The sequence below is a fragment of the Geospiza fortis genome, unplaced genomic scaffold, assembly GCF_000277835.1.
Source record: "Geospiza fortis unplaced genomic scaffold, GeoFor_1.0 scaffold104, whole genome shotgun sequence".
Classification (NCBI taxonomy): domain Eukaryota; kingdom Metazoa; phylum Chordata; class Aves; order Passeriformes; family Thraupidae; genus Geospiza; species Geospiza fortis.
The window spans coordinates 1,231,223-1,258,637 of record NW_005054325.1 but is presented as its reverse complement, the minus strand read 5'-3'; the positions used below and the strand labels follow the sequence as shown (position 1 = coordinate 1,258,637).

General features: G+C 34.6%; 1 protein-coding gene across 2 annotated transcripts in view; it reads left to right on the top strand.

Annotated features, from left to right (window-relative positions):
* The window catches only part of ATP9B (ATPase phospholipid transporting 9B (putative)), a 138,786-nt gene that overhangs the window by 36,124 nt on the left and 75,247 nt on the right, over positions 1-27,415 (top strand). For both annotated transcript variants that reach the window (XM_031056999.1, XM_005420957.2), the window contains exons 7-9: positions 10,197-10,291; positions 18,231-18,311; positions 25,115-25,190. In XM_031056999.1, coding sequence (XP_030912859.1) covers positions 10,197-10,291; positions 18,231-18,311; positions 25,115-25,190 — 252 coding nt within the window. The remainder of the gene's footprint in view (positions 1-10,196; positions 10,292-18,230; positions 18,312-25,114; positions 25,191-27,415) is intronic.

Here is a 27,415-nt window from a genome sequence, read left to right as displayed (position 1 = left end):
TGTTCTGGTGCTTGTTCATCAGCCCGTTTCTCCAGCTTGTCAAGCTCCCCGTGGACATTTCCCATTGCATAGATCAATGTTTTGAATTCCATTTATGAAATTATTTAAAAATTGTATTTTTACTCAGGCATAAAATACTGGTTGCAAACATCTTTATACTTTTTAGGATTGTAGCAATAAGAGTCATCTACCTTGCATTAAAATTTGTAGTTAAGAGTTTTCAAGAGTCTTTACTTGTAATTACTTTAACAACAATGGTATAAGGAAAATGTGGGAATAAAACAGGAAAATAATTTTTATTTTGAGGCTTTGTAGCAATTCATTTCTGTAGCAATATAACTCTCAGATGTGATTTTTATTTTAAATGCAAACCCTTTAACTGGCATAAACTCTGCAATGCAAGTACAGGCTTAAATAATCATTCATGCAAGTTGATTTTCTGTTGGAAGGAGCTATGAGTTAACCAGTAAAGGCATGCACCAGAGTCTACCATCTCAAACAATGTCTTCTCATTAAAGACATTTTTTTTTAAATGATGAATTCTTAAGCATTTCTATAGAAAAAGAGAGCATTGTGCCCCCAAATACATTTAACTTGTTTAAAATATCTAGTTTTGTAGGTCTTAAAAAGCAAATATTAGTAGAACATTTATGTCAAAGAATGAAATTCCAAACTCACTGCAAGGAAGAATATAATAAAGGTGATGCTAGTACTGTCTATTTATTCTGGACAGTTAGGAGTAAGTGTTCTACAAATAACTTGATTATCTGGGCCCCAGCCTGGTCTGAAACTTCAGATATTTGAAAATCAAACCAGAGGAGAAAATGTCAGTTTGGAATTCTGTTGTGCAGCTGATGTCACTTTTTATTTCTTCATAAAACCAGCTACTGCAGAATAATAAGGCTGAAGGAGTTGCATTTGTCACACATTCTGGAATTTTCTATTATGTTTAGGAAACAAGTGTTGTAAAACCTACCTGTCTGGAAACTAAAATGCTTTGAAAATCTATTACTATAGAGAATGATAAATGACTAGAGTTAAGTTTTGCACATACGGCCAGATAAAAGTTTATCTTCAGGGCATGAGTAGCTGCCAACAATCTGTCCAAACTACTTTAATCTGTTTCTCTATTTCAGTTCCTATTCAGTCTTTAGCATTTGATTTAACTCAGGCTCGAAATGTTTTGGTATCTGCTTTAAGCCACTGAGTACTGGTGATTTGATGTGATCAGCTACTTGTTTAAAATGTAGTCAGATAGTATGAATGTTATGTGGTGGAAGGAGGTGGTCTCAGCAGACGTTAGGTTCCAAATAATATTCTACTCTTCTATTAGACCTGTAAAATTACACAGTAAAATATTATTAGAAGACATGATCAGATATACAATTCGCTATTATTTTATTTTTTCTGCATACTTGTCTGACTAGTACAATCCATGTGTTTCATTAGCTTTGCAGCAAAATAAGTGTTAGCAAAGAAATATTCTAATTTTTTTTCTGTATTTAAAAAAAAAGACTAGTAAGAGTTGAGAAAATTCATGTGTAAGGAGACTGTGTATTGTGTTAGGCATAAATGAGCCTCTTCCTATTTGCCAGTGAGAATGCATTTTCCCAGAAATTTGAGGAGATTTGGTGGCTTGGCTTGAGTAGCAGTCTGAATGTCCCAAAATCCCAAACAATTCCCCCTTTTTGGGAAACAATGTAGAGAAACTGAAGGTGAGATCATCAAAGTAGATCTCAGAGGCAGGGCAAGTCAGGCAAAAAAATATGTGTATATTAAGAGCTAATAGACTCGTTGAAATGTTGTCAAAGGCTTTGAAAATAGAAAAACTGAAATTACTCTTGCAAAAGTAGGGTTCAAGAATTCCTTGTGTGGAAGTTTATAACATGTTGTCTGTAAAGTACCTGTAAGGTCCAGTGTTAAATCTCCATAGCTAGGTCTCTTGTTTCTTCCCAGTTACCAAACAGTAAAGGAAAATTTGCTTTTCCCTGCTAAACTTTAACTAAAAATTTATCCTCTTGTTTTTCACATGCCCGTTGTACCCTGATGGTCCTTTGGCTTGTACTTTTCTATGTTTAAGCTTTATGAGATACCAAGGCTTTTATTACTACTCCCCTTAATTTAGTTGGACTGTCCTTCAAGTTGATTATTATTGCTGCTAAAATCTTGGCAGCAACACATGTTCTCAATGGATACTGGTATATTTGGCCATATGCTTTTCTCAACCTCTTCTGTGAACTCTGATTTCATCAAAAGAGGAAATGCTCCTTAAGTCTTCTCCAAGCACTCTTCTTTGAGATGTATATGTACTTTTTTGTGTTACTGGTCTTTAGAAATACGTAAGTGCATTAGGAACATTGATGGGGACAGTGAGTTCTGCTATGCTTCCGGAGCTCTCAAATCATGGAGCTGTTTAGTTGGTATTTATATTTTATCTGAAAAGTGAGAATTTTTTCAGTGTTCTAAGCATTGTCTATGGCAGACTATTTGATTTAGTCATTACTCTGAAGATGTAAATAATGCACACCATCTTTTATCTGTATCGCTGGGTTTCTGCAAAAAGAGATTGCTAGTATGCATCAGACAAATAATGGAGGAAAGCGGTGCATCAAATCCTCTTAAATGGAAAAATTAATGTTTTTGAGTATTCTTCTGTATATCTCAAAATAATATAAATCAATAAGCCAGAATTTGAGAATGTGAATATGAATGTAGACTTTTTAAACTTGGAACATTGTTTGCTATGTCTGAAAATTCCATAATGTTTTAATAGAGATAAAAATTCCTGAAGCGCACTGAATCAATACCGCAATTCAAAAAAGATGCAATGTGATCAAGCTTGGATTAAAAAACATCTGACTTCTTGTCAATAAGGAGCTGTGATGAGTTTAGGGGTATCATATTGACTGTGTATTAATACATGGTATCCTATAAGACCATCAGCTGATTGTTTAGAATGTAAATGAAACTGTTCATGGATCCAGTGACTGATGGCTTAAATTCCAATTAATCAATTGCTTCATCGGTTTCTTAATTCAGATCAAATATCTCAAGTACACACAGTTCTTCCCTGGTCTTAAGAGAAATTAATGCTTTTAAACTAATTTAATCAGTCTTCCATAAATGTGCATCCTCTGGAATGGTGATGTAGCTTAAATGTTTAGGATGTTTCAGGTATCTTGCGGTTTTGTTCCTCCTTAGAAGCCATCATAATTGAAAGCTGTTCATTAGAATAGTAAATGAAACCCTGTGCTCCAATATGTCATCTTGGTGCTGCTATTCACCTTGTCATCAGTTTAAAATTTTCATGTACATAGTCACTTAAGTAATATAAATGATTTAAAAATGAGGTTGTTTGTAAATGATCTGGTGTTAAGTGTGCAAAGTTAAAGTCTGTTTTTCTTTTGCTGAGTACATTCTAGTAACCCATCTCTTTCAATGTTTTTCACTTAAAGCAGGGGGACTGGTAATATTGCCAGAAAATATAAACCTGTTTATGGCACTGCAGTTCCACATGCCCTATTTCCCAGTGACCCATCAATTAATTCATCAACACTTGACACAAGCTCTTCACTCTGACACTTATACCAGTTGATCTTAATTTGATTGCCGTTAAAACCTTCCTTTCCTGACAACTGTTGTCAATTATACAAAATAAAATCAAGTATTCATAAGTAGGCTGTAATAGGATATAGGCAGACAGATTTAATAATTCAGTTTTGCTGAGGCTTGAAAGGCATTAGTTGTAGCTGTTGTTCTCATTTGTAAAAAATTCATTGGATACAGCTCTGGAGAGAGAAGGCAGACATAATTTTATTTATTTAGATTTGACAGAGAAGAACCCAGACATGTAGTGATGGTTTAGCATTTTCTCTGTTTAAGAATAACTGACAGGAATTCTTATCAGTTACATATTATAGAAAGTAAATGTAATTTACTTTTATGAATTTTTTTTTACTAATTTAAGTACAACATTATAGGGTTGCTTTTTAACAATATCTGTAATGGAGTGTGGAATTCAACCCTGCATTTATGCAGAAACAACAATACCTTTTCAATACTGGGGTGCCTTGCTTTTATTATGCTTGTAAAATATGCATATTCCTGTACATCTGCTACATACAACTAAATTATAGTTGCTTCCCTCTGACGCATCTTCCTTACAGTATAACATTAAAATGTGTGCTATAGCATATTTGAATTATACCTATAAGTTTACTTTAGTGCTTATTGACAAGTCGACTTTTTAAGCTTGCTGATAATTGGCAAAAAAATGGCAAGCAGAAATCTATTAACTTTAATGTTTTTTGAGAGAACATTAAATACAGTTTTTACAGCTTCTGTGTTGATTAACTTCTTATACACTATTCTTTACTGTCTACACTGATGTTTGTTTGTAACAAATACCATAGGTGGGTTGACTGGTAAGGCTCTGTGGATTTCCATGTACTTGTGAAATCTAAAAATAGAAATATTTAAAAAAAGATTTTCACTTGTAAAATGCTGATTAAATCGATGTAGTCAAAGACAAGATCTGCTCTAAGTTATTACTCAAAGCAAGAGCAGAAATAGTGAAGGAGAGAAGTGTGCAACTGCTTTTATGATCTGTCATTTACTTTGTTGCTTTTTAATGCTAGTCAGAATAAGTTATTCCTTAGCAGGGTTTTTTTCCTGAATTGAGAATCCTCTTGTGTCTCATCTCACGACTTAGAACTGCTTTCTCAGACCTTTCCTGCAGGTCAAGAGTCAGGAAATGAAAATTAAGTTTGGATATTGGACAAGTTGGTTAGTTTAGCAATGTCAAGAAAGCTATCTTAATTTTTCATGTTGCTATTTGTCTAGAAACATGGCCAGTCCTGGAAAGCAAGTATTAGCATATTTTATCTTTAGGTATTAGCATATTTTAGCTTTAAGTATTAGCATATTTTCCAACCTTCTCTTTGGAAAAGCAAAGCCAGTAGACTTCATGATCAAGAAGGAAGTAGGAGACAAGCTCTGTCTTTTCATCATGCCACTCTACCTAAACTTTTTGCTTGCCATTTTCAGAGTCTGATTTGCTCATAATTTTCATCAGTTGGTGAATTCATTTTGAGGTATTTGGATTCAATTATGCAGTCTAGGATTATTCAAGAGTATTACTGCCTAACAAAGAACATCAGGTCATATTTTCATACCTGGTAGGATATTCTGTGTCTGTCTGGTTATTTAAGGGCACCATTAGGCTACTAAGAAAAGTATACAACAGAACAGTCTTTGCCTAAAGCCATTGATTAATTAATTTTTAATTGATTGATTAATTAATTATTAATTGAAATTAAAATGTCTATGATATGCAAGAATGGATGTATCTAACACAGGAGATTATAGAAATAGCACACACTTTTGATTCTGCAGCAAACTAAATCAACTTCTCTAGGGCAGTTGAGATTTTCTTTCCCCACATATTTCAAATATTAAATCTCAATGTTATTAGGATAACATGATTTTTTTTTCATTACCGCCTTCCATTAAAATCAAGAGATGCAGTTCTACAAAGAATAAATTATTTTCATTTTGTGAAGTAATTTCTTTTAGTCTGTCAATTTTGGGTTTCTTGTGTTAAGTACAAGTTCCATGAATGCTACTTGTTTAACAGGCTGAACATTAAGCTAATTGTTTTGAGGAGAAATTATCCATCTTTCTGCTTAACAGAAAGAACAACATTTCCAAATCAAATAAAATAGGAACAAATAATTTAATTAATAGCCAGCAAATTTTGTTTTCTGACTGACTTTCTTAATAAACCCTGGAAGCTGGAATTCATTTAAGAAAATATGTAGCATCCCAAGTAATAGTTTGTTTTCAGAAGCTTAATTTAAAAGCTGTATTTAATATTCTGAAGTATGTATATAAAAATAAAATTGAAGTGTTTGATATTATTAAAAGTTCATATACATTACTGTAATTTCAGGAATTTAAAGACATCCACATATAACGAAATTAATACATAAACTATGATTAGCAAGTTTGGTAGTATAAAAAAAACTAGATTAGGCTACGTGGTGATGATGCATAGTATTAATTAAGAGAAAGGGTATGATATAAATGTGTTTTACTTGATTAAGGAGATTCCCTTTCTGGTTTGGGGAAGAATTTTTTTCCTTTTTTTTTTTTTCTCTCCTGCACATTTTTTAAGGTGAAAATATTCCCAGCTTTTTCAAAGAATAACCTGTATTTAGTTCAAGAATTTTTGTTCAGGGCCATTTTCTTCAGGATTCCTAGAGGCAGGTAGGTGACTGCTGCATGTGCACATGTACACCATTCCCAAAAGCATTTGATGTGTACACATCCTTCGGGTATTATCTGATTGAAGCCTTAAGTCCAGCACACACTAAGTAGAATTCTTCCTACTTACTCTGTATTAACAATACAGAGTTTGTTTGACAAATCTAGGCCAGGCATATCATGGCTCTAGATTAGTGCTATCATAGATAAGCTTTTTTATCTCTATTTCAAAACACCGTAAAAGCTACTGAAGTAAGCATTACTTTTTTTCAATATTCTACTAACACACAAAATACCTTTAAAAATATATTTTTGTCCATGATATCTCAAAAAACATTAATAAGAAAGTCTGTTAATAACGATCAACGTATCCTTATAATGTGAAGTTACATAGTTATTTCAAGTTCTTAAAATTATTTAATCCTTTGTACTGAGGTGCGGTTTTTCCTTGGAAAAGTAACCTTAGGATAAATTCTGGACAGAACTCAAATAATTGAGCTGTTGCTAAACCACCAAACAGAACTGTGAAACCAAAACAGAATTGTAGTCCCAGGACTTTCCTAAGCATTCACCTTTCAAAGTTTCAGCTGAAATGGTTTCAAAAATCAGTTTACTTGCTGCCTGGGCAGCACTTTTCATGCATTGCTCTATGTTGATTTCTGCCTGTCTTCAACTGATTAGAAAATGAATATTACATACTTGTAAATTAGTTTAAATGTGCTCATGAAGTTTGCACCACTGTTGATAAATGATTAATCTATATAAGTCCAGTGTGATTTCCTTGAATTAACCTTAAATTCTAATTCAGATAATTCCAAAATTTTCACTTGAATGATGGAAATTAGTCAGATGTTCACAATGTACAACTTTGTCTACTAATTTTGAAGAATTGTATAGTTGTGGGAAATGAGCAGCTGAGTGCTTCACTGTATAAGGTAGAAGTTTTAATTTTGTGCATTCTTCTTCATATGTAGCCTTATGAAAATTTCTCATGTTCAGTGTGTAATTAAATTTTTCTTTTTTAGTTTTTTCTTTTTGTAAACAGCTACTTTTGATTGGTAAATACTTAAAATATTTAATGGCATTGCTTAAATGCCTCATTTTTAAAAGCAGCACAAACTTCAAAAAAATTCTTATGTGCTGTAAAATAATTGGCAGGTTCAAGAGTTATTTCTGTCTTCAGAAGGAATAGTAACTCCTGACATGTATAGATGATTTGGGGATTTTTTCTTTTTCTGGCAAGTCATATTCGGGTTATAAATGTAAGAGACTTTTCACACTGTCCTCAAGCATTCTTCTGAAGTATGTAACACAATTTTTACAACTTTTTTGTATGAGCTTTTTGGTTTTAATTTTGTTATTGAGGGAGGAGGGTGCAATGCTTCCAAGCATTTTAAAATGGAAAAATGAAAATACTTATTTTTTTCAAAAGACTTCGATTTTTAGAAGTTTTATGTACTGCTGACTCAAATACCTCTCAAAGGTAAAGTACATGTGACTTCCACATAATACACAGTGGAGAATATTTAGTTTTACAAAATTTAAAGGTTTTTGGTAGGGGTGAAGAGTTCTTTTTTTATACTTTCCAATTACATATTTTATCTTCCATGTTTATAGCTTAGTTAAGCTGGGTTAACTTAGAGAATAGTTGCAATTACTTAGTCAAATCTACTGCAATATTTGAGGTGGAGGAGAGGATTGTATTGTTTTGGTTTTGCTTTTGTGATCACTATTGAGAGCTGACTTGGCAGAAAGCAGTCCTTTTTTCTGGATAAAAGGGAAACAGGCTATGAGATAAGTTATTGATGAAATTAACTGCTGAAGTGAGGAGGAAATGCAGCTGGCCAATACATGTCATAGTGTGAGCTCTATTAAATGAATATATGTGCAGTCAACCATTCACAGCAGCCACACTGGTCTTGAACTACATTGATCTATAGTATAATTCTAAATGAAATTGATGCAAGAGAGCAACCATTGACAGCAAGGGTAAAGAGAACCATGAAATGTCTTGTACAGGAAAAGTATGATGGAGAGTAGGCTCATCTATGCCATGGACAGAAAATGCAGTGATACCGTCGTGTTTCTAGGTACGTCACACTTCATTATAATGCAATGGATATTGCTGACTCTTCAAAAAGTGCTTTATAGTATTTTATTCTTAGAAGAAAATTCATAAAGAATTCTGTTGAGAATTTAAAACCAGCTTTTCAAGAACTTCAGACATAGCTTTGCAGCTTGCATCTCTGAGCTTTGGGTGAAATTTAGCTGTGATAATGTTTTCTGAGAGCTGTCTATATTAACATTTAAAGATTTGTTAATTTACAATGCCCTTAATATAAATAGAGCTGTTACATGAAAGCTTGTAAGATTGTTTGAAGTCTGTTGTGCAAAAACACTACCTTTTAGTCAGGTACAATTTCAGGTGGCTTTTCTCTCAAGCATGTCCTTTCAGGCAACCATTCATCAAACTGCTTAATTTGCAGACTTTGATGGATAAAACATTGGGTTCTATTAGACTTTACTTACACCAGGGTCCACTTGTCCTATAAAATAATCTCTCAATTTATGTTCACTGGTAGGTACCCTTTCTTGGCATACTGCCTTGACACATTCTAGCAGACTTTCTTCTTGTCTATAATGAGACTCAAATCTGGACAAACTCCTTTGCAGTGTTTCCTTCTACTTAATTGCTACCACATCACTTCTAGGGGTAAAACTACTTTGTTAGTTTTTATTGGATTGGTTGAAATACAGACAGAAAGATGTGTGTGTTTATATAAATGTCTGTTTGTTAAAATTTATTAAAAGCTTGTAAAGTCTATTCTTTGCACACCCATAGCACTCAGTAACAATAGTGTATACATTTGTTTAGGTGTAGTATAAAGGAAATTGTAATTACTACTTCAGAAATATTTACGGCTTCTCTAGTGTAGCAGTTGTGAAGAGTGTTGCTAAAATTTTATCACCTTTTTAAAAGGCTTCAAGCTTAATAGAATGGCAGTTAATTTTGTATTTTTAATAGATTTGCAGTGTTTGCATGTGGTCTCTTTTGAATCTTACATTAATAATGTATGTAATACTCCAGACTTGATGATATCCATCAAACTAGGTATGTGGGTAAGGGTAGGCTCTGCAGTGGTCTCAGTTTTCTGTTCCTTCAATCCTGGTCTTTGGTCTGTACAGCACACTGATTTTCTTCAGTGTATATCAGTGTGTATCTTGAGTTTCCCTCATATCTTAAGTACTTTGCATGTGTTGACAGGTTTCTTTAGTTTTGGACCACCAATAGTTGCAGATAATTCAAAAATACTTCTTTTAAGTATCATACATTCACATCCACGTTGTTTTGAATGCTGTCCATATTAAGGACTTAGGAATTTTTTTTTTTTCAGAGAAACCAGGACACAATAAGCAATGAAAGTTTTTGATGTCATACCAGCATAGAGAAAAAAATCACAGTATTCTGTAGTGTTGGAATTGTACAAGTGACAGAATTACATAAAGAAATGAAATTAAATCTTTTTCAGCTCAAGTTGAAGTTGTTTCTCTTGATGATAATATTTGAAAACCTGTTCAGAAACTTTGAAGAAATCTGTAAATGGTTTTTAAAGGATTCTCATATCCATCACAAAAAATGATGCTCAGTGCCCATGACAGAATATTATTTCCATTCCTGTAAAATGTGGCCTGAATGTGGGTAAAATTAGACATATTGCTAATTTTATTAGAAAAAATGTTGCAATTGTGTGATATCTAAAGCATTCCTGGAAGAGAGCACAGAGACACTCCAAAATACAAATCTTTTATATCTTGCATATTTATTTTAAAATGGTTGTAAATTGTGGTTTTTTCCCACTTTTACATATTTTTAAGCCAAACTGAATTTTTGAAATTGAAATAATAGTTTGATGTCTCTTTGTAACTTCAAGGTTCATGTTTCATTCGAACTGACCAGCTGGATGGGGAAACAGACTGGAAACTGAAGGTTGCTGTCAGTTGCACACAAAGATTGCCAGCTTTGGGGGTAAGCATTCTGTTTGCTTTTAAGTTATCTTCTGTGTGTGCATCTATATCTGTTATCCAAAAGATTGTTACAGTTACTGTAAGTGTTGAAAAATACCTGTTACCAGAACCTTAATTTTTACAGTAAATAAGACACAAATATTCCTGGTTTTGCATTGAGAAGAAACTGAGTCAGAACTGGATTTTTATCTTTCCGCCTAGTGGTTCTCATTGTTGTCTACACAGAGATTCACACTCTCCAGAAGCAAGTCACAGTTACAGTGTTTTCAACCAAGTGTTAGACTGCAAGTACAAATTATTCTTGTCTCAGGAACCATTGCTTTAATCACTTACTTGTGAGCTTGGGAAACAATAGTCTGCTCCTGGAAGGTGAAGTGCTTTTTGTTGTCACCATTCTTTCTGATCCAACTAGGTGCAATGTGCCAGTTCTTGCAAGCAGAGCTCTCTAAGAGTGGCCTAAATGTGGGTATTTTTTGAGTACATTCATTTGTTGTGTCACAAGTAGATCTAAAATCATGAAAAGGAGCACAAGTGTGTGTGTGTATGTGTGGATATATACACATCCAAAATAGACATATATCTACAAAAGCAAATGTAAAATTGTATAAACGTCTCCTTTACAAGAAGCTAAATTATTTCCTTTGTACTGGGAAAGCTTTCTGTTATACTGGCGAGTTGGCTTGGTATTAGGAGACCTCCTTTGAAAACATCCTCAAGTTACAAGCTCGTGGAAATTTACCTCTACAGAATTTCTGGTGTTTTTACACTAAATCTTTTAAATGTTTTATTAAAGGCAAATACACCTTAAGAAGACTGTTTATATTCCATCTCAATAGCAAAAGTGTTAGATTATCTGCTGGATCTTAACAGGACTTCTGCAGTCACACTTCCAGAAATAGAGTTGCTGCCACAGTCATACTAGCAAAAAGGAGAGGTTTTCTCCTGTGTTCATATTCTCTGACTACTACCTTCGCAAGTGACAGAAGGAAGAAGTAGTTACATTGCAAATGCACTTTGGAGGATTTCAGAACAAGGTTTGGAACCAAAGGTTGGTCATGCCAGACAGAGATGCCAAGTCAGGCTTCAAGTCATGAATTCTGGTGCCAGAACAGACTTTAACAAATATTCTGTAACCTGCAGTTGAATTTAGTGTTTGTAATAATGCTTCTCCTGTTATTTTTAATATTTAATCAAGGCCTTCTCTTGTATTCTCATTAAAAGAAAATCATATCCAAATTTGGGACACATGTAATGTGTTTGACTAAAATACAGTCAACTTTCTATCTTGCTTTAATTTTTTTAAAATTTAATTTAGTAGTACTTCTCCAACAGTTACTCCTGTATTCAACTTAGGTGTTATGTTTTGTTTGTCTTTTTTTTTTTTGAAACATCACTGACTGCAGTTGCAAATACTCTGCAAAGCACTGCCTCAGTGTTTTATTTGTTGATTATAATTTTGATATTCTGAGCTTAGAAGTCTTGGTCTACTGAGGCTGATGAAATCTGGAGTAAGTTACAATGCAGAGGCTTCTCTGCATTATTCTTTGGAAAATCTAAAAACCCTTCTGCATTGACTTTTCTTTTTCCCTAAAAAATTCAAATACATGTTTAAAGTTTTTCCCTTCTTGTTAGGAAGAAAGCATGGAATTACCTTTCTAGCTTTCATGTTAGGAGGAACGTGAAATTTTTGTATTGTAATTTTTATATGATGTTCTTTGTTAAAAAAAAAAATATCAATAGACTTGATAAATAAAGCATTAGGCATCTATGGAGATAATGCAAAATTATGGCTAAATCTGTGCAGTATGATTTGGAGAACTAAATAAACTTTTCTAGACTAGTAAATCAGAAGTGATTGAAGTTGGGATGTCTGCATTTGAATGGTGGGACATGCAGCCTCACCTTCCTGCAGACATGAAGGTTCGCTTCAGGAGTGGTTGTTTTGGGTGTGAGGGGAGGGAAGGCAAGTTATTGCCAAGAAATTATTTGTTCATCTAGGAAAAAATATAGTGGGGTCAACTATACAATGCAGTAACCATTTCTTCCTTAGTTGTTTCCACTTAGGGCTATTAACCTCCATCTAACTGTTCTGGGCTTCTTGCAAGATCTTTATACTCTCCCTCTTGAGCTGTAGGTGACCTGAGTCACATTGTAAGTGTGGTTAATCAGGAGCTGCTTCCACTTAACACACCTCTCCTGGCTACCAGCAGCATATGAAAGCCACAAGCAGTTGATGTGCCTCTACCCTTTCTCAAACCACTCAGTTATTGGTGCTTAACAGGTGCTAGACAAGGCTTTGTCTGCATAAGCTGGCATTTCATCCTGAAGTGACTGACACTGGGTATAATACTTCCTGCCAACTAAACTGAAACACTTCCAAATTATTCTGCTATGGGGTATGGACAAACCACTTACACCTGGTGGTTCCTCATTGAGCTCATTTTAAATGGCTGCTCCCAGCAAGACTTAGACTGTTTGCCATGCTCATGTCATATATCTGCTTTGCTCCTTAGCCCCATCTGTCTGTGACTTACTTTGGTGGAGTGGTAGGCTAATGAACCCAAATGTAGATGGTTTTTAAAGGATTCTCATATCCATCACAAAAAATGATGCTCAGTGCCCATCACAGAATATTATTTCCATTCCTGTAGAAAAACGCATTAATAATTAGATTTCTGCAAAGATGTTTTTACCTTTACTCAAATTACAGTGATATGCAGGAGTGTCAGTCATGTAAAGAAACTCTCTGGATAGACAACTTCACAGATTGGTATGGAGGTCTAAGCAAGCTATGAATACCAAACTAACAAAAAATAGCATTATGAAACTATTTTACTGTCAGCTTAATTTTGTGCTTTATAATATAGTTATAAGCTATATTTGTATGTGGGCCCTACAGGAAGTAAAAATGTAGTCCCCAGAATGATTTCGTTATAGTTACACAGTGGGTTCCCTTTCTGTACAGAATGCCAGGCGGATCGCACAGTGACCCGGCCGGCTGCCGTGTCCGGCAGTGCAGCCGGTGTGTGCCTGCAGCCCGGGCTCCCGGCGCGCCCGCTCCAGGCCCGGCCCTCAGCGCCCCTGCCGGCTCCCGGCCCTCGCTGCGGCACTCGGCAGGGCGGCGCAGCCCTCGGCCCCAGGGTGAAATCCCTATGGCCGTGTGCTGAGCTGGCACCCGGCGGCTTCTCCGAGGCAGAGCCCGTGCCAGGCAGGGCAGCGGGGTTCAGTCCCGGCGGTTCTGCCCTCTGCCCCTGGGCTGACGTTTTGGGCTGCTACTGGATGGGTTACATTATTCCGGCCAGCCTCTGCCCGCAGTGGCCTCCCGAGACTCATCACGCATCCCTGCCACAGTGGCTTCTCCACATGTTCATGATGTACTTCAAAGCTGAGACTTACAGTTCATGCTTCCATATTGAAATATATTTTTAATAATTTAAAAATACAGTTTATGCAAGTTGAACATAAAATAGACTATGAATAGTTAGCTGTAGTGTTGGATAGACTAAATTTGTCACTCATTTTGATTTCTTTAGTTGTAAAAACATAGTCATTAAGGCTGTGAAAGACCTCTAAGACTGTTGAATCCAGTGAACAGCTCCACTGTGTTCACCACTAAACTGTGTACCCAAGTGCCACATCCACATGCCTTTTGAACACTGCCAGGGATTCCACCACTTCCCTGGACAACCTGTTTCAATGCCTGACCACCCTTTCTGAAAAGAAATTTTTTCTAAGATCTAATCTTAACCTCCCCTGGAGCAACTTGGGGCCATTTCCTCTGCTTCAGTCACTTGTTACCTGGGAGAAGAATCCAACCCCCACCTTGCTACAACCTCCTTTCAAGTAGGAGAGTATCTTGTGTTGGCATGAACTGTCAGCTGTGTCACCAGAGCAGCACTGTAATCCTACCCACTGTGGCACCCAGAACAAACAAACCTGCAGACCTTCAGAGCTTTTCTTAAAGAACAGATGATACCACCAAGATGATCGGTACAGATTTTGTTGTCTTTCTAAAGCACTTAATGTGATCAGAGAATTAAAATTTCAACAAGTCCCTCAATGATGGCTGAGCAGCAAATATGGTAACACCTGGATTAGGTTTCTTGCAGTTTCATAGTTATAGGTGGGACAGTTCTGGCAATACACAAGTTCTGAGGCATTCTTCTCTACCTTGTGTGATCAGCTATATTTATTAACAGCAGTGAGGTCACTGTAATTTTCAATAAATGGTGACTTGCTGATTTATATCAGAAGATCCATACGGCAGTAAACAATACCATTTACATTTAATTAGTTTTATTGAACCAAAGGCAATTTTATTTGCAATGAACTACATGTTATGATTAAGAATGTATTTTAATGATCTTTAAGTAAGGTGAACAAATGTTGCCCTTGACCTAATAGAGGAGATTTTTCTATGTTATTGATAACTGTGGTGATTTTTAAATTGTGAAATGCAAAACAGAGCATTTTCATTATTATACCATCACAAAGTCATTTTCTGACTTGTAGTGTAGAAGAATGAAATGCATTCTTCTCAATTATTATTTTTAAGTATGAGATAATTAAATGCATATCAATTTTTAAGATAAACTCACCTACTCTTATATAAGAATATTTTTTTACTTGAGATTAAAGTCTTTCATATAGTTTTTTTAATCTAGAACTGTTACAATCCCCACCCAAATGTGTTTTTCTGTCTTGAGTAAGAAAATAAATGAGATCATTTTACCTTATTACATCCTAAAAGTGATGTAATTTTAGATGTAAAATACTGTTTCTATTGAAGGTATCAGTAAAACTATTTGGCTTCAATGAATCAGCAGTTTGATGTATTAGTATGAAAATAAGTCTTTATTGAAGCTGAGTTTCACAAATCCTCCATTAGTTAAATCATTAATAAAAAGTAGTTGCCTTTTCTAAAAATAATAGAATCAAATCCTTTGTTTAAGGTGATTTGCTTTCTCCCTGCTTTTGTATAAGGGAAAGCAATGACATAACTGAACAGGGTAATTTTTTCTCGCCTAGTGAGCAGAAATTATATTTATATGTAGTGTTGCTTACAAATCTTGATGTCTCCTTGTTAAAGTCACCCTCACAATTTCTTTCAAGACATTGAGAGGAGAAATGCAGAGCTTTCATACTGGAAAAGCAGCACTTGGGGAAAAAAATATATTACAGTAACCTTTCCTGGTTGTTGAATGGAGTTCATAGGAAATTTATCTTCTGTAATGGTATCTTTCTTCAAGTTTTTCTTTCGTTACCTCGTATTATAAAACTACCATATTTTATTGGCCTGAGAATGGTGTCCAGTTGGAGTACAGAACACTTGGCTACAGCAAATAAGAATCTTTAACTCTTTACCGTAATAATGAAAAAATACTTCAGAAATCTACTGAGCTCAAGTTATGTGCTCTTATGTCTTTCTGCTACCCATGAATTTAATGCCAATGGGATAACACCCAAGATTTCACTCAGAGCATAGGCTTTTTTAATTTTACAAAAAAACCCCATGCAATTCTGGAACACTATGCCAGTTCTAGCTTGTAGCATTTCAGAGTAATGCCAATAATGTGCAGATTTCAGTTTTTCACAAAGGTAAGTCTGTTTCACGGTTGAAATTCAAAAAATAAAAAAAAAAGAAAACAAATTTACATGTTAAATCAGAAATAAAAAAGGGAAACTAAAACATAAAAAGACACCAAAGGAATGTAGATAGGTAGACAGATTTTTTTACATTTGAGATGAAACAAAGGAGAAGATCACAGTAGAAAAAAATAGATTAGAACTAAGGAAAATATATTACTGTACAAATGCCAATTCACTTTAAAAAGGTGTATATTTCTACTTTCTTTTATTTTAATTTTGCTTCCCACTAAGGCGTTCTTTGAAAAGAGAGAAGTGACGCATTTCACTAGCAGTTTTTATTGTGTATATGAGCATGTGTGTGGTATTAGTTTTCTTCTGTTATTCACTACTGAGAGACTCTTTATTTTTCTTTGCATAATAAAGCACATAATAGCTTAGATTAGCTAAATTGTAGGTGATAACAGATTGGAGAGAAGTGAATGATGAAGATATAGGACACCACATGTGTATTAGTTTCATATGAATTATTTCTCGTGAACTCGTTGAAAGTAGGTTGGAAGAACAAGGGTGCAATTAATGAACTTTGTGTGATAGACTTCAATAAATGACTAGTGGTTTAAGATTAAGATAAGTTGTGAGATTCAGTGTTCAGATTTCATTCATGTTTTAAAAGCATATGAAATATAAAGTTTTTTGGAAGCTATGAGAGATTTCTTGTCTGCAGAATATAAACACAATTTATTATTTATAGACCTACACGTTTTTAAACTAAAATCAAACATATTTCATAAATGTACACTGGATTTTAAGAAAGCATTCCTTGTCATAATGAAAAGCAAAAATATAGTGATATTCATCAATCTAGCCATTGTATCAGAGATAATAAAGGATATAAATATGTTGGGCTTTAAGACATGAACACAGATAGACAATTGCACTTTTAGTTAATTTTTTTTACTATTCAAATTGTGAAACATTCTTACATTGAAAGTTACAGGGAAAAAAGTAATGGCCTACTTTTAAAAGTAGCATTTGTGCCTAGGTGTGGTTTATATGTCCTCGAAAGAGGCTGTAAAATTAATTCTGCTTTGAAAGGCAGCACATTCTTGTTAGCATGAACAGGGTATTGTACCCGTGTAATTTGGTCCCCAGAGATGGTGTTTGATTAGCCTTTTGCAAGATTCATCTGGTAATAAGGGATGGAGATAACCCAAATAATTAGGTGCTACATAGAGTGGGAAGGTGTACAATCTTGCATTTGATCAGAGATTGGAATTCTTAGATTGACTGGGAGTTGGTATCAAGCATCTGCTCCTCTCCAGTGTAGAAATTGGACTGTTGTGTATTCATGCATAAATGGTCAACTCGTTTTGAAATCCCTTTGCTGCTGTTGGTTCGTATCACCTAAAAAGCACCAAAAATTTGCTTTTGTGATTGAAAAATTCCTTTCTATCACAGTTTTAGTCTGTAGTATTTTTGCTGTGGAAGGTGCATGTTTTAGAACAATTATTTGATGAAATAATTGTTTCAGAATTTTAAGGTGAACCTCCCTGGGCCTCTAGGGACAACTCTTAAGATCTAACAATCATCAGATTTATTAGGGGTTTTTTTCTTTTGTTTATAGTATACTGACATATGTTTATAGAGGCTGCTACTGTACTGTCTTAGGTGTTTCCTATTCTTCTTAGTTTTAGGGTAGGAACATTGGTGGATTGTTTGCTGTCATGAGTAGTGGTTCCACATATTTTAGACCAAATTTTATCAGACTAGTTTTGATGTATCCCTGAGTTTAAAGATTTGAGTACTACCTGTTGATGTAGTCAGGCTTTCCTGAAGCTGGTAGGGTTTTCTTGTGGGGTTTTCACTGGGGTGCTGGAGCATTCAAGAGAACTCAAATCCATTTCATTGTTGCCTTTTTTACTCAGTTGGCTTTGTCCTTGCTGGAGAAGTTTTTTTTTTTCCTGTTTCAGTAAAAGCCCAACCAACAAACAAATCAACCCTCCTCCCTCCCCCACTTTATTTTGAAAAGGACAAATATCTGGAAAATATTGTAAGATTACACTATTATTAATTATAATGAGGCTGTTAAAAGAAATTAGATAAAAATATCTAACTCATAAAAGTAAAACAGTTTAGTTTTTGAACTATCAACACATTAAGGATATCAACTTGAAAGTGATTCCTCTATAGCCAGATGTACTGGAAAAAAACATCATGTTTCTCAGTTGGGTAAAAGTTGTGTGAGCTTAGTTTGGGGTGGTTGGTGAGGGTCATAAACTGGATTCTTTACCAGGTCTTCAAAATCAATGATTATATTTAAGTAATAGTAAATACATTATTCTGTTTTACAGGATCTCTTTTCAATCAATGCTTATGTTTATGCTCAGAAGCCACAACTGGATATCCACAGTTTTGAGGGTACTTTCACACGGGTAAGTAGTCCATGTAAATAAATTTTCTACTTTCCTCTTTAATACCTTAGTCCTACATGTAGTGTCAACTTTGTACCAGGTCTTTCCTTGACTTTAGAGCAGTATTTTTTCCTTTGTTCCTGCCATGGCAATGCTTCATATAAAAAATATCCTGTTAAACATTTATGGCAGAAAACTAATGCATAAAGAATATCTGAAAAAATCTGAATTGGAGAGTTGAATATTTGTTGATTGACATCACTTTAATCTTTTTATGTGAAACTCTTTGTGAACAGTATACTGTTTCCAGGCATCTGATGTATTGTTCATATATGTCAAAAACTGACAAGTTGAATAATAGCAGTAGCCTGAGACAATGTATCTGCTAGCTTATGTGCAATAAAAGTGTGCCCTGTTTAACAGCATTTCTGCTGTACTTCTAAAGTTCAGTTTTCTCAAAATGTAGAAAAAGCTAAAAGCTACTTATGGGGGCTTTGTATTGAATCTCTTCTCCACAGATGATTATATTCAAAACTAATTAAGAAAATAACAATGCAATAATATCTATGTCTTGTTTCTGTTGTTTTCTAAAGGTGGCCTGCTAAAGTTGACCTTTTAAAGCAGTGTCTTAATAGCTAGTAATTCTTTTTTTTTAAATAGATTTACAGTTTTGTAGCAGTATGTTAGCAGATATAGTGATTATTCTGTTTGTTTCAGCCAAACTCAGTGGTGTTAGACTCATTCCTCTTGATGGTTTGTTTGTGACAGCGGTCACTGGGGTTTTCAGGTGAGGTGAGAGACGAGAACGTTGACTCCATGATCAGAAGGCTTGATTTATTATTTTATGATATATATATTACATTATAACTATACTAAAAAGAAATAGAAGGAAAGGTTTCCAGAAGCTAGCTAAACTAAGAATAGAATAGAAAGAATGATAACAAAAGCAGCTCTCTCAGACTCTGTCTGAGATAGCTCGGTCCTTGATTGGCCATTAATTATAAACATCCAAGATGGGCCAATCCAGACGGACCTGCTGCATTCCACAGCAGCAGATACCCATTGTGTACATCTCGTGGCTGAACCTTCTCAGCTCCAGCAGGAAAAATCCTAAGAAAGGATTTTTCATAAAAAGGATGTCTGCAGCAGTTTGTTTCTAAAATAATTTGAGAGAATTAACTGCTGGGGAGGTAAAGAGAAGGGTTTTTTTCCCCGTGACTCAAATTGGTAATAGATTTTGTTTTGTAATTGGAATTCCAGTTCACAATTGTAAATACAGTGATGAATGAGATATTGCAGTTGCTGGCTCTCAAAGACCAATTTATGCTGGTTCCATAGTCCATGCTGCCTACAAAGTAAATGTCATTTGTTCACATCTCCTAAAGCAGTAAGCAACAGTGTTTACTTAAACCTTGTATTGACCAATTGTCCGAATGAAACTTCTATTAACAGCTGTAAATTCATATTATTCCTCTCAGTAGCTAAGTGTTTAATTTCCTACATATATATTGAACTCTTTGTAATCTTTTTAACAATTCTGGTATAAGTAATTGAGACATTGGGAAATCATCACAGTAATTTGTGTTGTGGGTTCTGTTTGTACACGTCATAAGAGCTGTATGATTCAAATATCCCAGTGTGGGTAAATAACTGTGATGCGTTTTATGGTTTCGGGATTGCATATATGTTTTTTTGAGTGCTTCAGTAGCAAGGACAGTTTAAACTGAACTTGTGTATTCAGTTTAAAGCATCTGAAGGCATTGCCCTCAAATTTGGTTCACAGTGAATCACACTAGAGATTTTTCAAAGGTTGGGTTTTGTTAGTGGTGTACCTTCTGCATTGTGAAATGCTGTTTTAGGACACTTGTTCACTGATTTATCTTTCTACTTTTGCTGTGAGCCCTTGCTTCTTACAATAAATCAGTTCTTGCATCTAATTTCTATTTTATGTTAAAGCAAAAAAAAAAATAGTGTGCTTAGTGACGCTAATGCATACATTTTTTCTACTTAAGCATTGATGTTCAAAGAATTCTTGCAAGGGCAGGTTGACAGGGTAATAGCACATTGATTTTTCTTTTTCTTTTTTCCCCCCATTATGGAGACAGAGTACTAACAATGTAAAAGACAAACTTAGATAATTTCAAAAAGTATGTGTCCATAAAACAAACCAGAAACTTGGGAGAACAGTGCTGGAGTTTTTATGGGCAAGCCAGGTCTAAGTACAAATCTATCCACAAAAACCCTGTGAGCTGACAGAAGATATATTTTGCAGAACACCTGCATAATCATGTCAGGAGGCATAAAAGCTTTGCTGTACTCTAGTGATATCTGCTAGCTTCACATTAAGTTGTTTTCCATTGCTCTCCATAGATTTTGGTGTGGTTTTCCATTGTTCACCATAGATTTTGGATATGCAGTCAGTGCATGAAAGTGTGTGTGTGTCCTTGCATGATCATGTCTGGCCCTTGAATAATGGCATAAATTAATTCCTCTCCTTTCACATTTGCTAGACAGCCTATCAAAAAACAATACATGAGATAAATTAGTGTTTTGCGGAAATTTATGAGATAGTTTTATTTGTTCTGAGGGCATCATCCATGTCTTTGCTGAGCTTATTTTTAAATAGTGGTGTACAGAACAAGGATGTAAACAGATATAACTACTAGAGTTTCTCTTCTGTATGATGCTCCTCTGTAGGCTTGATAAATGAAGGAGCAATTTCATCAATGCTGAAAATCTGTAAAAAGACAATAAAAGGTAACCATATTTCTTATACCCAACTTTTACCAGTTAGAGCCTAAAGAGTATTCTAGAGCATTACATCAGTGTATATTGGCATAGCCAGTGTTATGTAACCTTTGCTTACTTCTGTATAGGATCATGGAGAGTCTCTCTTGCTTTTAACTTTGGCTATTTTCTGTTTAAATTTAGGGGTTACTTTCACTATTCCCTTAAGAATATTTTCCTTTTATTTCTTCTATATTGCAGCTCTGTTCTGTCTCCATAGTCTCTTCATTTACTTTGGAACTATATCTTAATTTTTTTAGATTCTAATAGCAATCTTAGAAAATAAATGCCATTGAGTTTGGTTCAACTACCTCAATAATCTTTTTCTTTCATATGGTACAGAACTATATTGTATAATATATATAATTTTTTATAATATTGCATCTTGTTTGGTGCTTAAAATAAACCTACCCTGATGTAAAACCTGGTGCATGTAGCTTTATTCATTTATGAGTAGAATCTCTGGCCTGATGCTAATTATACAGATGTTTTCATGGATATGCCTTGCATTTTAGTAGAGAGAACATTAAGTCACTTTTTTCATTCATGTTTGTTAAAGAATTCCCTGTTTTGAAGCAATGGTTGTGTTCACTTCAATCTGGCTTATTTTTATGTTGCCACTGAAGAGAATGGCATTATGTTTTGGAAATCCTATTGACTCCCCTTCCTTTATGCCAGCAGTAACAACTATACAGACAACTTGACTAGGGAGCTAATGTGTATGGAACCTAATCTGACCCTGTCCAAAACACATGCCAGTAAAAGGAACATAGCCAGAAAAATTAACTGTGGGGTTGGGTTGGAGAAGGAATCTCTTTCAGTGATTCACGTAAATTAATGTGTATTCCACTTTCCTACAAAAGTTGATGGGGGTTGTTGTACTGTATCCTGTCATGCAGGAACAGAGATAGAAAAGGTCAAATAGAAGTGGTACACTGGTTTACTCAAGGATTAGGGATTTCATCTCAAAGACCTCATTTGTTATTTACAAAAATTTCTAAAAAATTATAGCTTTGAAATTTTTTAATGACTCCTTGAAATTTGTCATGATCTTTGGTCAGCTGTATTATGAATTCATGAAAGGACTTTATGAAATTAATAATGAAAGGACTGAAAATGGGTTGTATTCAATTTTTATTTCACTGATCATCTTTCCTTTCTCACTGCACATGCATGAGCTGCAGATTAATTTCTGCAAAGAAACTATAGACAATTTAAACCTCTATGATCAGTGCAGCTCACAGATTAAAAAACTGAGCCTGAATATGGAGCTTGAATATAATACTGAACTACACTATTCTGGTAATGAACTTAATTCAGAACCCAAAGACCAAGAAACATACAGCTGCCAAATGAAATTTAACCCAGCAGACCTTAAGTGGAAACTTTGTCAGCTGGACAAAGAAGCCCTTGTATGTCAAATTTCTGCTATGAGAGCAAGTGATGGATTTCATTTAACCCAAAACATTCATTGTTCTGTTAGTGTCAGAAAATTTGCAGAAATATCTCAACATAGGTCTGGTCTTACTCAGGAATTGCAATTCTTGTCCTTCCCTGCTTTTTCTATCCCTACCATCTCTCTAGAAGTACAAATAAAAATAGTGTGAAACAGCTAAACTCATAACCCTTAAATGCACCTTGTATTTTTCATTTGAGTAACTTAGGACAAAAGAAAAATAAGGGTAAGTCAAAAGAAAAATAAGGGTAAGTCAACATCTGTTTGGGCATGCAAGGTGTGATATTTTGGAAATGGAATGAACTGAAGAAAGCTGAAAATGTTAGGTGAGGGCATAATGACATGAAAGTATCATAATGAAATAAGCAGAAGATAAGGGATTGGCAGACCCTTCTGTGGATGAGCATGAGTGGAAAGAGAGAGAGCTCATTTGGTGTTTTCCTATTTTGAATCACCTAAAACAAGGTATTTCACTAAATCTTGTAGCAGTGTTAGACATTGAACAAGTGACCTTTTCCTAACCCTGTTGTCAGCTCTCCACAATCATTGCAGGGCTTTTGATTTCTTCTTGTAATATGGAAGAGTTTCACAATTCAGTTTTACAATATGCTAACTGAAGAATAAGGGAGAACAAAGGATTTACCTGGCTTTTAGTATCCTGTTCTTGACAATAGCCAGAAGCAGAGTGCTGGGAAGCAGAATACAACTAGAGTAAGGACACAGTAGTTCCTCCTGAAAAGAGCCACCTGTTTCTTAACACAAGATGTGGGAAATTTCCTGAGTTAGAGCTGTTTTCTGTAAGTAACTCACAATGAATTTTCCTTCTCTAAATTTACCCAGTTCACCCTTGAATGTGTGTAACCTTTTAATATTGAAATTGGAGGAAGTTACACAGGCTAAGTACATATTTAAGAATGACTGCTTGTTGTTTCAATTTTGTTGACTTTATTTATGACTTCTTTCTTCTTTGGTAAAAATAAGCAGTACCTATCCTCCCTTTTAGGTGCTTGTTTCATAGATGTCTGTCATATTTCCCATTAGAAGTCAGGCTTATTTAGTTATATCTAGTACAGAAGCTATGTTGACCTCCCTTATTGCTCTCTTTGAACATTTTCCAGTTCTTTTTACTTTCTGTTTGGAATAAACACAAGAAATAATCACAGAACCCAAATAATCTGGGAATAATTGTAAATCAAACCAGGAATCTAAGCATTAAGATGTAGGAGTATAACAAATAATTCTTGCAGTACTAATTATTGAGGTAAGAATCAAAAATAATTCTCCTTTTTCTTAATTTAAGGCTAATCTTATAGAACATTAATGATTTTTCACAGAATATTCTGAATTGTAACGGACCCACAACGATCATCAAGTCCAAATCTTAGTTAGTGACTCATAATGGGGATTGAAGGCATAACCTTGGCATAATTAGCACCATGCCCTAACCAACTGAACTAATCCCAAGATCATCAGAGTATAAGTCTAGATTCAAAATTTGTGGTTTTCTTCTTAGGGCTAATTCCATATCTCCCTCTCTTCCCCTCTGTTTTTGACAGAATGGTTCTCCATGCCTTTTAAATAACAATTTTTCCTCACTTAGGAGAGTAAGAACTATAGTTTCCTTGCTATATTGGGATCTCTTGATCTATGCTCAAAAAGTTATGTGTTTAATTGGAGATTTTTCTCTTTTTAGAAACGGAAATTTCTGTGCAGCTCATCCTGTGCTTGGTGGTTGTTTCAAAATAGAGATGAAAAATGGGCATAGGTTTTGATTATTGACAATATGTATATTGCGTACTTTGATAGATAAGTCATCTCCCCTTTTTTGCAAAATGTTTAGCAACAATCTGTAATTTGGTCAAATACACTTGATTATCCTACCTCCTAAAGTTTCCTTTAGTTGTAAACAGCACATTTCACAGCTGCTAATGAGCAACAAATCTGTACATGCTCCAAATTGATTATGAGAGATTGTCTGTTTACAATCTGCAGATCATTATTGCTTGGGAGGAGAGAGGGGAGGAAAAAAAGGGGATGTTTAAAGAAATCATGGAAGCAGTTTTCTATTGGAAGTATTTTCCCAAGGAGTATATATTTTGTAAGCATGTGGTAAGATAATACAAGCCTGCATTTCATTTTAAAAGTTGCAATATTTCCCCCTGAAGTTTATATGATGTTGATCAGGTAGAAAATGAGGATCACCATAGCCTACTGTATGAATTATACGTGATTTAAATACAGAACAGGGTGTTAATTTTTGGGAGTTAGTGTTCGTAACTCACCTTAACTGCATGCTGTATCATACTGTTCTGCAGTTTGATACACCTGAGGAAAACAATATGTTACTTTTAAAAGACTTTTGACTAGTTCTTTTAGAATGATTGGATAGAAGTAATATGAACTTCAAACATTATTTCACTTTTTAGACAGTGTTTTGCATCTGTGTATGTGCAATGAATGCTATTATACAGTGACTGATACAAAGATGCAAACATCCCGTGTCAGTTATTCAGATGGTATGACATGGTTCTTGACTTCTTGTAATGGTGATTCACTTATTAGCTGTTCTTATTTTTAACAGGAAGACAGTGATCCTGCAGTTCATGAAAGCCTAAGCATAGAAAATACATTATGGGCAAGCACTGTTGTTGCTTCGGGTAAGTGCTGCAATACAAAGCTGCTAATGTATCTAAATACTTCCAAGGAAATGCATCCTTATTTTTCAAAAGCCATTAATATTTCACATTGTAAAATACTTTTATCTTCCAGGCTATTAAACTGTTGCTTTTCTGCCTTCCCATTGGTTTTATCATGCTGCTCTAAATATTTTCATACATTTTAAATCCTCCTTAATAGCTTTGGGGGTTTTTTAACTTAAATTTTGATATTTCAGTATTACAGTCCCTTGTAGCCCACTGACGTCACTGACCTTTTTCATTTAATTAAAACTTTAAGTTGTAAGGTGCTCTGTTTAGTCACAGTGGATGCTTTTCCCTGCTGAAAAGCAAGGGTGGTTTTTGCATTTTTTAGGACTTTTTCTTCTGTGTATACTCTGTGATTAGTATCTTCTATTAGGCAAAGTCTTAATCACAAAGAGTAGATAAGTTTCAAAGTTAGGTAATTTTAAAATACTGGGATCTAAATATTATTGCTGTTTAATGTATGTCCCAGATATTATAAATGAGTATACATTAATACCTAGATGCTCTATTTACACTTTAAGCCGTTGTAACTTTTTGTTTTTTAGAGCAGAAATTTATTTTCTTTCATTTTTGCTCAATGTAAGAAAAGTCAAAAGGATGGTGGTTATTCTTCTGCATGACGACTGAGAATAAGGAATTGAGAGAGCATGATTTCTGAAGAGAACTAGGATTTAAGATGGGGAATTGGAACAACTGGGAACAGCCAAGAAATGAGAAGAAAGTAAAGAATCTCTAGCTAAATTGTAAAGTTAGTCCCTACTATGAAGACTTCTTACATCAGGATGTGGGGAAGAGATGAATTCTGACGAGGTAGAAAAGAAGTCTGTGGCTGAGCACTCCTTTCCCGAGTGCTGAAAAGATAGTCATGATCTTTGATTCTTAGTGTTGTTTGGTTTGATTGCACTGGAAAATTATTCTCTCTAAAACTTTGATCAAATGGATGATGCCTAAATTTGTCCTCAGGTTTTTAAAACTTAGGTAGCCGAGATCTTTAACTTTGTATAAAAAGATGCTTCTCATGAATTATGAATTTCAATACTGTATAAACTTGGTTTGAGTTTCCTTTTCCTCAAATCTATGTGTGGAAGAAAACTACAAACAAAGAGTATGCATTTGCAAACTCTTTAATTCTGCATCAGTATATTTGAATTTTAATTGAAAGCTGTTCATGTTTTCATTTTCATGGTAGATGATCTTGTTTAGAAGTGTAGCTATTGACTGATTGCTCTTGATCTGCTATCTAAATTTGGCACCTATATTAATGGAAACAGTTCTCCCTAAAATTTACACCTTAGGAAAAGTTTGAGTTTTTTACTTCTGAAGGGTCTTGTGAAAGTTTAATTATTTATGAAGGACTTTAGCTCATTATTTATGATGGCAGTGGAAAAACATAGGAAAAGATAATTCTCTTGTTGGGATGTAGTTTTTAATAGTGGAATAAGCCTTTAAGGCAGACTAAGGGCAAACTCACTGAACAATACAAAGTAAAGAATATTGAATGGCTCTTCAAGACTGCAACGCTTTCTGAAGGGAAAAATATTGTGATCCAGAAATTAAAAATTGTGCCGTGGTGTGTATACAGAAGCTACCTTGAATTTAGGTACCAGACAAAAATAATTTCCTTCAGTAACTGATTTTGTGACATTAATTATATCTAACCTCTGGGATATCATTCATTTCCTTTACCTCATTTCATGTATTAACTGCAATTTAATACCATGGTAATGTGCTTCTCTCATGTAAGTACTCATTGTCCTGTAGGGCAAAAATCCAGATCTTAAGAATTACTCAGGAACTGTGTGGATGTAATTTTAGCATTTGATAGGATTAGCCTTTCAGCAAAAACTAGGAAATTATTTCCTTCAGTCTGTTGCTTATCTAATAAGACATTTACAAGATCTTAGAGGTACACTGTGCATATAGTCATGAGGAAGACCATAAGGTAAAACATCTAGCAAATTGTTAAAATTAAGATGTTCTAGATCTGGTTGATAATTGATGCATCATTCAGTTGTTTCCATCTCACTTCCAAGTTGAATGTACATAACTAAGTTAGAACACTTGATGCTGAGCTAATTAAATTTGGGTTTTTTTAAAGTAGATCTAATAATTGAATTTGCAAGATTTGTGACAACTGAGAATCTTAATAAAAATGCTGTTCACTGTCTGACTGCATTATA